At 53.4% G+C, this 14896-nt stretch overlaps 1 protein-coding gene across 9 annotated transcripts in view; it reads left to right on the forward strand.

Moving 5' to 3' along the window:
* Positions 1 to 14707, forward strand: part of EMID1 (EMI domain containing 1) — a 40946-nt gene extending 26239 nt beyond the window's left edge. Inside the window, exons 14-18 of one of the 9 annotated variants that reach the window (XR_005723027.1) lie at positions 4737 to 4781; positions 9791 to 9875; positions 10704 to 10794; positions 13153 to 13283; positions 13954 to 14707. Coding sequence is in view for 7 of the 9 variants with exons in the window: in XM_040251373.1 (XP_040107307.1) it covers positions 4737 to 4781; positions 5706 to 5960 (300 nt within the window). In the remaining 2 variants the exon portion in view is untranslated. Of the gene's footprint in view, positions 1 to 4736; positions 4782 to 5705; positions 5967 to 6304; positions 6381 to 9790; positions 9877 to 10703; positions 10795 to 13152; positions 13284 to 13953 lie in introns of those variants that run through there. The other 8 variants (XR_005723026.1, XM_040251376.1, XM_040251375.1 and 5 more) reach the window with 8 other exon arrangements.
* The last annotated feature ends 189 nt before the right edge of the window (positions 14708 to 14896 follow it).

A 14896-nucleotide genomic window follows, 5' to 3' on the forward strand; every position in this document is an offset into this window, starting at 1 on the left:
TAATTTTAACAAAGTCCAGCTTATCAATGATTTCTTTCATGGATTGTGCTTCTGGCATTGCACTTAAAAAGCCATCATCAAACTCAAGGTCACTAGGTTTTCTCCTATGTTATCTTCTAGGAATTTTATAGTTTATAGTTTTGCATTTTACATTTAGGTCCGTGATACATTTTGAGTTGATTTTTGTGACGACTATGAGATCTGTGTCTAGATCCATGTGTTTGCATTTTTCAACCAGTTTTTTAAAATTAACTAATTAATTACACTGGTCTTAATAGCGGTCCACGGCTTTTCCACCTTCGTTGCAGCATGCAGGCTCTTTAGTTGCAGCAAACCCTGAGTCACAGCATGTGAGATCTGGCTCCCTGAGCAGGGATTGAACCTGGCCCCCTGCATTGGGAGTACAGAATCGTAGCCACTGGACCACCAGGGACGTTCCTATCTTTGTTCCATTGTGTTGCCTTTGCTCCTTTGTCAAAGCTCAGTCGACAGTATTTATGTGGGTCCAGTTTCTGGGCTATCTTATTCTGTTCCAGTGACCTATTTAACTGTTTGTTAGCCAATACCACACTGTCTTGACTACTGTACTTTTATAGTTAAGTTTCCTTTTGAGCACTGTTTACAGTCTCTCACAAATTTTGCTAAGTAGCATTTTTATTTTCATGTAGTTTAGAGTATGTTAAAATTTCTCGGGGGGTTTATTCTTTGGCCTGTGTATCATCTAGAAATCTGTTTAATCCCCAGGTATTGGGGAGTTTCTGATTATCTTTTTCTTTTTTTGGCTGTGCCACGTGGCCTGCGGGATCGTATTTCCCCAGGGATGGAGCCCTTGCCTCCTGTAGTCCCAGGGCGGAGCCCTAACCACTGGGCGCCAGGGGAGTCCCTCCAGTGATCTTTTGTTAGGGATTTCCCGTTTAATTCCATTATGGTCTCAGGGCATACATTGTATGATGTGTGAAAGTGAAAGTCGCTCAGTCGTGTCTGACTCTTTGCAACCCAATGGACTACACAGTCCATGGAATTCTCCAGGCCAGAATACTGGAGTGGGTAGCCTTTCCCTTCTCCAGGGGATCTTCCCAACCCAAGGATCGAACCCAGGTCTCCGGCATTGTGGCCGGATTCTTTATCAGCTGAGCCACCAGGGAAACCCAAGAATGCTAGAGTGGGTAGCCTATCTCTTCTCCAGTGGATCTTCCCGACCCAGGAATCGAACTGGGGTCTCCTGCATTATAGGTGGATTCTTTACCAACTGAGCTATCAGGGAAGCCCGATGTCTGGTGTTTATTCTTTTTAATTTGTTGAGATATAGTTTATGGACCAGAATGTGGTTTGCCTTGGTGAATGTTCCATGTGAGCTTGAGAAGAATGAAAACTATTTTAATTAATTAATTTTGCTTTTGGTTGCGCTCGGCCTTCGTGGTGGTGCGAGCTTTCCCTAGCTGCGGCGAGCGGGGCTACTCTCCCCTGCAGTGCATGGCTTCCCGTTGCAGTGGCTTCTCCCGCTGTGCAGCACAGGCTACAGGCACACGGGCTTCGGTAGCTGGGCTCTTGGTCTGTAGAACACACTGGTTTCAACAGCTGTGCTGCATGGATTTAGTTGCTCCACGGTATGTGGGATCTTCCCGGACAAGGGACTGAACCCGTCACCTGCATTGGCAGGCGGATTCTTATCCACTGCACCAAAATATTTTCAACATGAAAAATCTAACTAACATTAAATCTTAGGCCCATGTGTCCAACACAAAAAGCTTAAGGAACAGACCTGGTCAGCACCTTTGACTCTCCCCGGTGTTCCTCCCCTGTCACTCTCTCCTTCCCTTAAAGAGCCTTTAAGGGAGCATGAAATCCTGGCCAGCAGACTGAGGAGCCTGTGACCGGAGGCAGCATTCTCGATTTTCTTCCTGTTCTGGGTAGGACTTCAGGGAAGGTGTGATCTGGGAGACTAAAGGCTGAAATTCTGTTGGATTTGTGTTCCTGGACCTTGGTCTCTGATACCAGCAAGAAGGGCCTTTGCTGGGGTAGGGGTATTTATTAAGAGGCCTGGGAAGGATGTGATTGTCCTGAGCTAACTGACCTTATAAGGAGGGCCTTCAGCTGAATTCTAGTGTTTCTCTTTGACTTTTAGAATTTCTATTTCTCTGCTTATATTAGCCATCTGTTCTTAAATGTTGTCTATTTTTCCCATGAAAGCCCTTGGTATTAATCATAGCAGTTTTCTTTCTGTGTATTTGTGTGTTTTTTTTAAAAGACTATCTGATAATTCCAACATACATTGCCTATCTGACTCCAGTTCTGATATTTATTCAGCCTCTTAAAACTGTGTTTTTTGCCTTGTAGTACGTCTTGTAATTTTTTTGTTGAAAGGTAAATATGATGTGGGCTTCCCAGGTGGCTCAGTGGTAAAGAATCCACCTGCAATGCAGGAGACATGGTTTGATCCCTGGGTCGGGTGGATCCCCTGGAGAAGGGAAATGGCCACCCACTCCAGTATTCTTGCTTGTGAAATTCCAGGACAGAGGATCCTGGCAGTCTATAGCCCATGGGGTCACAAAAGAGTCAGACACAATTTACCGAGTAAACAGCAGCAGCAGCAAGCCTCTGCAGTGGGCAGGCCTTTAGTAAGGCAGCGGCGAGGTGTCGGGAGCAAGCGCTCTGTAGTTGGATCATTAGGTCTCAGGGTTTTGTTGAGCCTGTGCCCTTGGATGGTGAACCTCACCAGTGCTTCTCAGTTTTATTTTGGTTTCTCCCCTTTAAGTGGGACACGATGGTCAGAGGGGCTGGAATCGGGGTATTTCCCTTCTCCCACGTCACAGGCTAAAATCAGCTAAAGTTGGGTATTTCCCAACTCCCGTGTTAATTAGGCACAGATAAGACCCCAGCGAGTCAGGCTCTGGCAAAGTAGTTTCTCCTGTGGGCAGGCCTTGTTAAGAGGAACAGAATGCTCTGGGGTGTTTCAAGATGGTTCTTCTCCCCTCTCCCCGGAAAAAAAAAAAAAAAAAACAACAAAACAAAACATGAGGGGATTTTTCTCCAGGGTTCACTTTAGGACCAGCTAGAACTCCTGGAGGTAAGACTCATGGAAGTGATCTGCCATGCCCCCCAACTCCACCATCAGCCCCACCCAGAGACTGGGTCCCCTAGAATTTTCAACTCTGGGACTTGTCCACACTAAGCCGCCAGCATTTTGGCAATTACTTTTAGGCTTCACCACCCTGGCACTGGATTCCCAGGAAGGCTCCTGCTGCACTCACTTGTGATCCACCTGTCTGTCTCTGCAGTTTGGGATGGTGGGGGCAGGGGGGTGGTGGAGGCAATGGTTTGCCTAGTGACCTTACATCTTTGATGGCTCAAAGAATTGTTGATTTTTCAGTTTGTTCAACTTCTTACTTATTGTGAGGACAGAATGGCAACTTCTAAGGTCTTTATATGCTGGACCAGAAATCAGAAATCTGTTTTGATTTCCAATCACACTTGGGAAAAAAAAAAAAAAAAAAAAAAACTGGTTGATGTGCCTTCAAATGTTTTTTCTGTTTCAGCCCTCTCTTCTTTCCTCTGGGACTCCAGTTACACTTAAGTGAGGCTCCCGTGAGTCACTGAGGTTCTGTCAATTTTTTAAAAAAATCTTTCCTCTCTTTGTGCTTCAGTTAGAATTATTGCACGGACCCATTGTCAAGTTAATTGATTCTTTCTGTTATGGCCCACCTTCAGTTAATCCCAGCTAATGAATTATTTCTAATATTATTTTCATTTCCAGGATTTCCATTTGATTCTTTTTTATAATTTTCACATCCCTTCTGAAATTTGCCATCTTATCATCCATTATATCAGTTCCACTAGATTCTTTAACATATTTGTCACGGGTTTTTTTAAATTTAAAAATGATTTTACTCTATTTTATCAAAAATTTAAACTTAATACAATTTTTAAAGGTTACTTTCCATTTATAGTTACTACAGAATATTGGCTATATTCCCTGCATTTTACAATACATTCTTAAGCCTGTTTTACACCCAGTAGTTTGTGTCACAGATATTTCCAACTCCATGTCTAGTAATTCAAATATCTGGGTTGCCCATGGATCTGCTTCTATGGACTGATTTTTCTGTTGAGGATGGGTCACATTTTCCGGTTTCTTCACATGTCTAATAATTTTGTATTGCATATGGGACAATATAGATGTCATAGTGAAGAGAATCGCCCTCTGATGAGCATTCACTTTTGCTCTAGCTGAGGGCAAGCCCTCAGCTTTGTGACTTTAAGATGGGCAGTTCGCAGAGCATCCAAGGATTAGAGAAGAGTGTCTCTACTGACTTTGCTTCCCTACTGTGGCTCCCTGCTTTCCAGCATCTTCCCCTCAGTTTCCTCCTCCTCCGGCGGTCTCAACCCCAACCTCTGACTCCTCAGCCCAGGAAGACCAAAGCTTCCCGCTTGAGCCATTTGCCAGGCGGAGAGGGCTGGGATGAGCCCTCAGAGGAAAAGCCAGAAAAGTATGGGTGTTACCCAGTGTGGTTCCCTTCTTTCTAAGGTCAGATATCCTTCAGTTACTGGCTACTCTTTATCACTTTCCGTTGCCTTTAAACAGTTTTGTTTTTTTGCATTTTTATCTAGTGTTCGTCCAAACAAGCTCCTCTTTATCTCTCTCCGTCTCAGCCTCGCTCAGCCTCTCTCTCTCTCTCCACAGCCCCCAAGCCCTCTCTCCTTCCTCTCACTGCTCCTACCTCTCTCTTACCTCGCAGGGAGAACCTGGCCCCAAAGGAGACCCTGGTGAGAAGAGCCACTGGGTAAGCTCTAGCCCAGCACTGACCTCCCGCTGCCCCCCTGCCCTGGACACTCAGGAGATTACACGGGGGTGGGGCAGCCCATCCAAATCCCGTTTGCAACCTGGTCTCCCCGGGGAGAGCCTTGCCAGGTCTCAGCCCCTGCCCCCTCCCAGCACCCTGTCCCTCCCCAGTGGGCAGGGCCAGCCTTATAAGCAGACCTACACACTCTGTCTTCGTCACTGCCTCTGTCTTCTCTCTGCGGCCTTTGCAGGCCAGGGTGGCCCTGCCGTTTCCTCCTGGGTGCTTTGGGCTGACCCAGTCCAGACTGCATGCCCTGCCCCTATAGCCCTTCCCAGCAAGGACTTTGGCTTCTGCTCCCCTGTCTGCAAAAGAAAGGGAAGCAGGAAAACAATATCCACGCAGAAGAGGGGGCCACTCCTGGCCCACTGGCCTTAGGAAAGCCGTGAAGCACAGGAAGGGAGGTGCAGAAACACCGAAGTACACAGGAGCCCTTTGGTAAAAGGGATGGGGCACTGGACACCACCGGAAATGGTGGTACAAATGGTACACATCGGAAATGGTGAATCATAGGAAGGGAGGCCTGGAAACCATCACGGACCCAGTGTACATGGTGAATGAAGTCAAGGGACCTAGATCCATTGTACCCAGAAGACGTACAGTTAACATAAGATCCTCAACACCATCACATACACAGGAGACCCATGAGGAGGGGAAGGAGGGGCCTAGAAACTGTCATACGCACCAGAGAACCATGGAAAATGAAATAAGAAGGTCTAGAAACCACTGTACACAAAGGAAGCCTAGAAACTGTGACATGCACAGAAGACATAGAATAAATGGGAACGGGGACCTAGAAGCCTTCACCGTCCAGAGGGAGTTGCAGTGAATGAATTTCAGGGCCTAGAAATCAGCGCCCCCCACCAGGGAACAGAGGAAGCACCAGAAGCCGCACGATGCACGCACCCGGAAACCACCGTAGGAGGCCTTTGGAAAATGGACGGGATGGGGGCAGGCAAGAGAGGCCGCTGGGGTGTTCTTCTGGAGGCTGGCATTGTGCCCGCCCCCCTCCCCCACCCTCCTCCTGGTGCAGTCTGGCTGGGATGCCCCACTTCCTGGCAGGCACTAGTTAATGAAGACATGGGGAGCACCCAGCTCCTGCCCCGCCCTCTCTGCTCCTGATTGTGGGTCAGTGATGGATACAGCCGTGGGAGCCCCCCCACCATGCACGAGCCCTCCCCGTGTCTTCCCATGACTCGTGGGGCCCTGCTACCTCTCTAGCGAGCCTCTCCCAGCCCCTCACTGCCACCCTACTCGCTTCCCCACCTTCCACCCGCCAGTGGCGCCAGTCTCTTAAGCACACTGTCAGCATGGGCATGAGCTGGGCTGGGGGTCAGCTAGACCCAGGAGATCCCAGCCCTCTGGCTCCTTCACTGGCTTCTTCAGAGGCCTGGGGGAGGTGGGAGAGGTGGGGTGAAGGCTGAATTAGGCTGGGCAGCCCCATCCCTATATGGGGGGCCCAACAGGAAAACAGATGCCTGAGCTCTCAGAACAGACCTCAAACTCAGCGCCACCTCAGGGAGGGACTCCCACCGCCATGAGGTAGCAGGGCCGCTGCCCATCCGCCCGCCTTCCCCTCACCCACCTGCTCTCCTGGCCCTGCTTGCCGCCTGCCTGGGAGGGAACCTGCTGGGCTGGGGGCTGCATGAGGCTCTGGGGGCTGGGAGGCCGGCTCTGTTGGGGGCAGGTGGGGATGAGGTGCGCGCGGGGAAGGGCTCCTGTACCCACACTCCACCCGCTAGTCCCCACTTGGTGAAGCGCTCGCAGCCGTTGACCTGTCTGCGGCTCAGCAGTGACACCCAGTGGTCATGAGGATGCGCTGCAGGCACTGGCCCGTCCAGACCAAAGCCCAGACCCCTTACTCAGATAGGAAAAACTGAGGCCCAACTCCAAGAGTGAATTGTTGGCAGAGCTGGAACTGAAGCCCAGGCTTTTCCCAGGGCTTGGGGAACCAGCTAACTTTCCCCAAGCACCTCCTTGGTGGTGCCGGGCCACAGACTGGGGACTGTGGACACAGATGTGATCTGGACACAGTCCCCACCCTCAGAGTGGTCACAGCAGGGGTGGGGGGAACAGACCAGTAACTAGCAGTGACAGGACAGGGGGAGCTCAGCTGTGACGGCAGGGGGCAATTCAGCATTTTCTTGGATGAGGAGACTCAGGCTGAGGCCTGGCAAAGGGTATTCTGGCAGAGGAGGGGAAACATCATGTGCAAAGGCCCTGGGGCAAGGGCAAGCCTGGGGTGTCTGAGGAGCTGCAAATACTTGGAGCGACAGAGGGTGACAGGCAAGGAGTCAGACACAAGTCAAAGAGGCTTTGGGGACTTAAGAGGCCATATTGAGAAATGTGAAGTTTGTGCTGTAGGCAGTGGGGAGCAATGCGTTGAAATGTTAAGTAGGGGAGTGATGTGGTCAGATTTTTGTTAGCAAAAGATCCCTCTGATTACCACGTGGAGAATGGATGGGAAAAGGGAGCAACGTGGGAGCAGAAAGAGAGACTAGACAGGAGGCTGTCCTCGTCATCCTGGCAAGAGGCTGTGGGGGTCGGAACTGGGAGGGGGCCAGTGAAGATGGACAGATGTCGGTGGAGCTGAGAGACACATGGGTGCCAGTCTGGCTGTGGGGTGAGGGGGTGAGAAATTAAGGGAGATGTTTACAATAGAGAAAGACAGAAGACAGCCAGAAGCTGGCCCTCTGTGCTTTCTCCATGGAAAATGGGGAATGTCTGTGTGACAGTTAAGGGGCTGTCCAGCAGGCCCTGGACACTCAGGCCAGGCTTGGGGGCACTGGGGCATCATCGGTGCAAATAGCAGGCCATTTACGCAGAATTTTTTTTTTTTTCATTTTCCCCCCAGGTTTTTACTTTGAAAATTTTCAAATATAGAGAAAAGTTGGCTCAGTGACTATCCTTATGCCCTTCCTCTGGACTGACCAGTTATTACTATTTTGCCATGTCTGTTCTTTCGCTCTTTATATACTTACAGACCTTTTTTCCTAATCCATTGGAAAGTAAGTTGCAGACCTCATCTACATCTCCCCCAACACATCAGTGTGTGTCTTGAAAGAGCATGGACGTTCTCCCAAAGAGCCACAGTACCACATTCATCCCTAAAAAAGCTGACATGAATTCAGCCACTTAATATACAGCTTACCTATAAAGCAAATAGCAACCCACTCCAGTACCCTTGCCTTGGAGAATCCCATCAACAGAGGAGCCTGGTAGGCTACAGTCCATGGGGTCGCAAAGAGTCAGACACAACGGAGCGAATTCGCTTCACTACTATAAATTTTACCAGTCATCTCCAAAATGCATTTTGTGGCTGGTTTAAAAAACAAACAAACAAACCCAAGATCAAATCAAGATTCGTGGATTGCATTTGGTTGTCAGGTCGCTAGTTTCTTCCAATCCAGAACAGGCCCCCTGCCCTTCTCTTCCTTCTCTCGAGCTCGCCTTTTTGAGACTACCCCTCCGTCTAGATTTGCCTGATAGTTCCCTCAGGGGGAGATGCGGGTGAACTGCCCTCCACCAGCTGGGGAGGTGCTGCCCTCTTCCTGCATCGCCACTGTCCCTGCTCCAGCGGCTTAATGTTTTTGAAGGTCATCTACTTTTAGATGGATGTAATACTTGAATAGGGGTCACTTCAGGGTGGCCCCCGGGCTCCATGGCCGGGCAGTGGCCTGAGAGTAGTCCCATCTACGTGATGTGGACAGGACAGCCAGATCATAAGGGGCAGTCCTAGAATGGCCATGAGCTCGTTCAGAACAGCCACATTGCGAGGACTCTGGTTAGATGTTTTTTGTGGGAAGAGCTACCTTGAAGGTAGCAATTGTACCAAGATGCGTATTATACCTCATCCCTTCATTTAATCCGCACTAAGTAAAGGACTTGAGAGAGGCTCCCAGATGTGTCAGGGCTGGAATAGTTCGTGCCGTCCTGGTGCTCCGTCAGAATTAAGATCTCTGCATCCCGGAACTACCTTTAGTCTGGACTAGGAAAGAGGAAGGAAGGAGTGAGGGAGTGTGGAGTTCTGACAAGACCATGGGTCTTATGCTAGGGGGAGGAAAGGACAGACAGACAGACACTGGGAAGAAGTGAAGGGGAGGGCTAGCTGGCGGTCCCTGACCAGAGCCTTGGGCAGCGTCAGGACTACTTGAGACAGGAGACCCTGGAGCAGGGAAGCCAGGGTAGCGGTTTGAGGGGTACTGGAGACTCAGCTGAGACGAAAGGGCAGGGCCGAGGGCTTGCTTCCCACGTGTGCAGCATATGGACCTGGAGCCATCAGAGCCCTTGTGAGGAAGGGGCCCAAAGGACTAGGGAAGGGGGCACCTGGGCCTGGACTTCAGCACTGCCAGCATTTTAAGCCTAGCTTCCCAACAGTGATGCCACTCAGACGTCTTCTGATTTTACTCTGATCTGTTCATTTGGACATGAGTGGGAAGACAATTGGAAAGTAGCCTGATCCCACTGGTGGAGTTAATTAGCTGAGACAAACACAGTATTGAAGGCAAAACTGAGTCAGTTCAAAGACTGCTAAGTAAACAAGAGTGCAAGTGGCCCAGGGATGTGGCAGGAATCCTGCGGATGTTGTGAGAGCCGCTGGTTTCAGGCAGCAGAAATGGAAGAGCGGCTGGGGCTCTGGGGCAGCCTCAGGGCAGGTCTGGGGACAGCAGGGCTGCCCCTGCAGACTGGCCTCCCAGTGCTGCGAAGATGTGCAAGGCTGTGGGCAGAGAGCAGACAGCTGGGTGGGATCCTACCAAGGGGGTTGCTTCTGCTTGCCTTGTCCCCCTCCTGTCTTCTCCGAGTCTTGTTCCGGCTGTCCGTGGGCCCTGGGCTGTGGCAGGTGGTGGGGGCTGCGGGTGCATGTCCAGGGTGGGGCATGGGCCTCCAACAAGCTTTGCAGGGCCCCCCTCCCCTGCCCCCTTCACGGCTGCATCTGTCTCTTTCCTCCACAGGGGGAGGGGTTGCACCAACTACGCGAGGCTTTGAAGATTTTAGCTGAGAGGGTTTTAATCTTGGAAACAATGATTGGGCTCTATGGTGAGTAGAGACAGACGGACAGACAGCCCAGCCCCCGCCCGCCAGCCTTCCCCAGGCCCTCCAGGGTGGAGCTGCCTGGGCCCAGTCAAGAGGCCAGGGAAGGTACCTGACCTTCTCCAGGTGGGGACGTGAAAGGTCAAGACCACCCATCCCTCGATGACTGGTCCCACGAGTCCACAGGGGAAGAGGGGAGCCCCAGAAACCCGGGCCCCCACCCCTGTGGTCAGACCTGGGGCTCCAGAAACTGTGGGTAATGTGGTTTCCAGGCCTGCAGGGGTACCAGGGCTGACAGATTTTGAGTCTGAAGGGAATGATGGGCAACAGAGCCAAGCTCCAGGGCAGCAGAGGATTGTGGGTAACAGAGCCAGACTGCAACAGTGCAGGGGATTGTGGGTAATAACGTCAGAACCCAGGCCACCAGGAGGATTATGGGCAGCGGATCCAGACTCCAGGCAGAGCCAGTGTGCAAGTCCATGGGCCAGCAGGTCACAGGGCCAGACTCCAGCAGGGCAGGGGACTGTGGGTGACGCAGCCAGGCTCCAGTCCCAGGGGATTCTGGGCTATGCACCACCCTCCAGCGCTGACCCCAGAGGCGCTCACTAAGCAGGCCCTCCTGGCCCCAGGGAGCCCCATGCATGGGCTGAGACCCCCCCCCCAGGCAGTCAGCCACCAGCTCTCCACCCATCTGGTCACTGGAGGGGCCAAGTGACCCCGTCCCCACATAGAAGGAGAGACCAAGATCCTGACAGAGGCTCCCGCCCCTCCCCTCAACTCCCCGGCCCCCGGAGGCCAGACTCGCACCGTCTGCTCTTCTCGATCTCCCATCAGGCTCCTAGCTTACAGAGCTTCCTGCAGCAGCAGGCTCAGCTGGAGCTCCTGGCCAGACGGGTCACCCTGCTGGAAGCCATCATCTGGCCAGGTAACGGCAGGGCGGGCAGGCAGGGGCAGCCCCTGCCAGGAAGGGCCTGGGAAGGGCCTGGGGACACAGACGGCACCTCCCAGCACTGGATCCAGACTAGCAGCCACCACCCCCTCTTCAGCCCTTCCATCTGGCCAGCAGACGGTGTCTGGCACAGAGAAGGTTCTGGTTACTAGTTCCTGAGTGATCGAGCACCTGCTCTGTGCCAGGTACCTTGCCGGACAGGTTCCAACAGATAAGACAGACACAGTCCTGCTCTCGTGGAGCTTAGGGAGCTGCTGCGGGCGGGTGGGGAGGGGAGCCCTGGAACTGGGTATTAAACCCAGGGTGAGGAATACCACAGTGGAGTGAGTACTGGCAACCAGGAAAGCACAGACGTGCTCCTGATGCAGGCTGGGGCATGGCAGAGGGCATCTCGGAAGGGCTTCCTGGAGGAGGCATCTAAGTGGAGACTTGAAAGGCAAGGATCGGGGGCAAGTGAACAGGCAAAAGGAATAGCATGGCCAAAAGCCAAGAGACCAGAGAACCCAGAAGGATTGTTCTGTGAGTTTGCTGAGGGGTGAGAGCTCAGGCTAGACGACCTGGCAGGGCCCCGTTTGAGAAGGTCCTTGAATGCAGGCATGAAAAGAGGTTAGCCCCACCAGGCATGAAAAGAGGTTAGCCCCACCGGGGCTAAGGAGGTCTCCCCGAGTTAAACTGGAGTCTGTGGCGGCCCTGGAGAGAGGCAGGGATTGACTGCCCTTGGGGCTAACCCTCTCCTACCTGCGAAGAGGCCCCAACAGCCACTCTCCTCCCAGACGCCCCATCTCTCAACGCTTCAGTGCACACGGCCTCAGACATCACATGTAACCTCATGTCTGTTCTACAGATGGGGAAACTGAGGCCCCCAGCAGGAAGGAGAGCTGAGGTCAGAGCCGTCTCCTTCATTTGGCAAAAGTGTAGGGCACACAAGCTGCGTGCTGGGTCTGGGCAGGTGCCGAGGCCAATCTCAGGGTACCTGCCTTGGTGGCAGGGGGTCTTCAGCATCTGTAGAGATAAGGGGCGTGGGGAACAGGTGCGCCAAAGGATGTGTGTGAGGGGAAGCCTTCCTGCGAGATGGGACCCTGGTGTTGGTCATGGAAGGCTCCGAGTGCCAGGAGGAGGGGAGAAGGCAGCCCCCACAGAGCCCCGCCCTCCGGGGGTGGGAAGGCGTGCGGGGTCTGCTTCCAGAGCTGCTGAACCACATGGCTTCCCCAACTTCTAGAAACTTCTCCAACCATCTCCCAGACCTTCTCTTCTCCCAGAGGAAGGACCAAGGACCAAATCCCAGGCTCTCAGCTCTTCGTCAGGTGCCCTCACACCCCCTCTCAGGAGGAGGACTGGGACAGCAGCCAGAAGGGACACACTGTGGCCTTGACTCTGTACCCTGGCCCTCCTTCAGCAGCCCAGGGAGGAAGTGCCAGGCACCTGGCAGGGCCCTTGTCCACTCAGTGTGGCCTGGAAGGGGGTTGGGGGAGCAGGGGAGCAGAGGAGATGGAACCGTCCCCACTGTTCCATCACGCACAGCAGGTGCTACAAAAGACCCAGATGGGCTCGTGTTTAGACTGTGATCGATCACGGTAATGGTAACAGCTGTCACACACCTGGGCCACCTTGGCCAGGGAACTTATGTTCAGCATCTCCAGTCCTTGTAATGTGCGTTCTAGGTGGGCAGTACCATGCCCACCTCACAGAGGAAGAAACACAGGTTCAGAGGGCTCATGGGACTCCCACAGTGACGCTGGGAGAGTTGTGAGCCCCCGGGGACCCCTAGGTCTGGCCTAAAGCTCCAGCTCTTCGGGCTCCATCTGTAGAGGTTCCCCGACCCCTCTGCTCTGCTAGGCACTGAGGGGGGCCCAGGGAAAACCAAGGCCCTGAATTTGGTCATGTCAGAAGAGCATCTCATGACTGACTCACAGTGACCAGACCTGCAGGAGTTGAAAACACCCCAGCCTTGTGACTCTCAAGACCCAGTATTTACTGTGAAACCACTTTCCACTCCTGGTCACCTTAAACACGTCACAGGAGTGTGACTCCAGCAGTGTCAGCCCCACGTTCCTGTGGGACTTGCTCAAGGCCGCGTGACTGGAATACGGTGGGGCCAGGACTTGGCCTGAGCTGCTGGGACCTGAGCTCTGGGCTTCCCTCTCCCCTCTTCCCTCTCCCTGGTTTGGGGGCACAAACTGTCCCTTGACTGTGACTGCAGATACCTGTCTGCCCCAAATCTCAGCCCAGAGGTTCACAGGACACTGGACAGTTATGACTATGAGGGTACAGCCGCTTGGCCTTCAGTGCGCAGCTGATGCACAACCAGAGTCCAAGTGTTGGTTCTGTGAACAGGGTTTTAGAGGCTCAGCCAAGTCCTCCATCCTGGGACTCTCCCTCTGGAAAAACAGTCCATCCTTCCAACTTGCCTATCCCCTCATTTGAGAAGGACTGAGGTGATAGTGACAGAAGGCTTCCTGGAGGAGGTAGGTACTGATCTGGGTTCTGAAGGATGAGTAGGAGTTTTCCAGGTGGGAAAAACACCAATTATTCAGTTTTACTTTTGGAGGCCAGCTAATTCACCATAGCCAAATCGGAACTGACTTCAGTAATTACTGGAGTTGCCCAGGGCCTCTGTATCTGAACCATCCCCCAGGTTTTAGCAATCAGACAACTGAGACCCTGACAGAGGTCCAAAGCTACACAGTAGGTCAGTAGCAGAGCCTGGCCTTCCTAAACCCTTTCCCACTTGGGTTGTATAAACCAACGAGAGAGAAAGAGTGATGCCTGGCCTTAGTTTACCCAGCTATGAAATGGGAATGACTCAGGGCACACCTCCACATCCAAAATATGTTAATGAAAAAGTACTTTTTCATGGCGCATCCACGACGTACAAAGCATTTCAGAAACATGGTGGGTTTATCCCCACCTGTCACAGAAAATCAAGCAGAGGCCCTGAGTGCTCTAGTTGGGTTAGGGGCTAGTAACTCCCAGGGGGACGGGCACTAAGCAGCTTTGCAGACCGCCTTCTTTCCACAGCTCTGCTTCCAGATGACAGAGCCCCACCCCCGGAAGGCCAAGGGCAGGTGGGTGCCTCACACAGACCTCACTAACCTGGCCTCTCTCCGTCCCTCCCTCTCTTCTTCCCTCCGGCAGAACCAGAGGGGTCGGGGGCAAACCTTGCTGGCATGGGCACCCCCAGCCTCCTGCGGGGCAAGAGAGGAGGACACGCGGCCAGCTACCGGATCGTGGCCCCCAGGAGCCGAGACGAGAGAGACTGAGGGCGGTGGTGGCCCCTTGGGGAGGGCCAGCCAGGCTTCCCTTCCCAGCCTGGCCTGGGCCAGCTGCCTCTGGGGTCTGCCTGCCCGTATTTATTAATATCCTCAGGGTCCCTTCCACCACCGAGGCCTTTGGGTGGGGGTCTTGGTCCTGGCACCCCACGCACGTCTGCTTCCTATGAGGCTGAGCAGGGACTGGGGCCGGAGAGGGAGGCGTGGCCCAGGTGAGAGGTGAGGCCTTGCTCAGGGCCCTGGGCCTCAGTTTCCCTCTATGAAATGGGGTGATGCAGGTCTGCGGGAGGCGGCAGGTTTGGAGCTTGTCTCATCAACTGCCCAGCCCTCCACATGCCCAGGGATGACGAGGGTGGGCAGTCTCGCCTCCCGGCTCCCCAGTCAAACCTGGAGGGCCCACCTGTACCCCTCCTCGTTTTCTGGTGCTGGTTTCCTGACCCTGACATCAAGCTACCTGATCTGACTGGATGTTCAGGGCTCTTTGTGTCAGTTCTGACCCCTGAACCCTCAGTCCCATCCATGGTCCGGAGGAGGCGGGGGCCGCCTGCTTCTACAGCCGCTTATGACAGCCCCAGCAGGTAGATGCGTATCAGCCAATAAAGGCCCCCGCCCGACTGCCCGACGGCCTGGTCTGTGTGCGCTTAGATGGGGCAGCCGGCAGGCCAGCAGCTCTCCTCAATGGCCTTCACTGTCCCCGAGGGCCGTGGAGCCGGGGCTCCCTGGCCATCACCTGGGTAGCTGGGGGACGGGGTAGGGGACAGAGCAGAGGCTCAGGCTATCCCCACCCCCAGCCAGGCGTCCAGCAAGAG

The sequence above is a fragment of the Oryx dammah genome, unplaced genomic scaffold, assembly GCF_014754425.2.
Source record: "Oryx dammah isolate SB20612 unplaced genomic scaffold, SCBI_Odam_1.1 HiC_scaffold_12, whole genome shotgun sequence".
Taxonomy (NCBI): Eukaryota; Metazoa; Chordata; class Mammalia; order Artiodactyla; family Bovidae; genus Oryx; species Oryx dammah.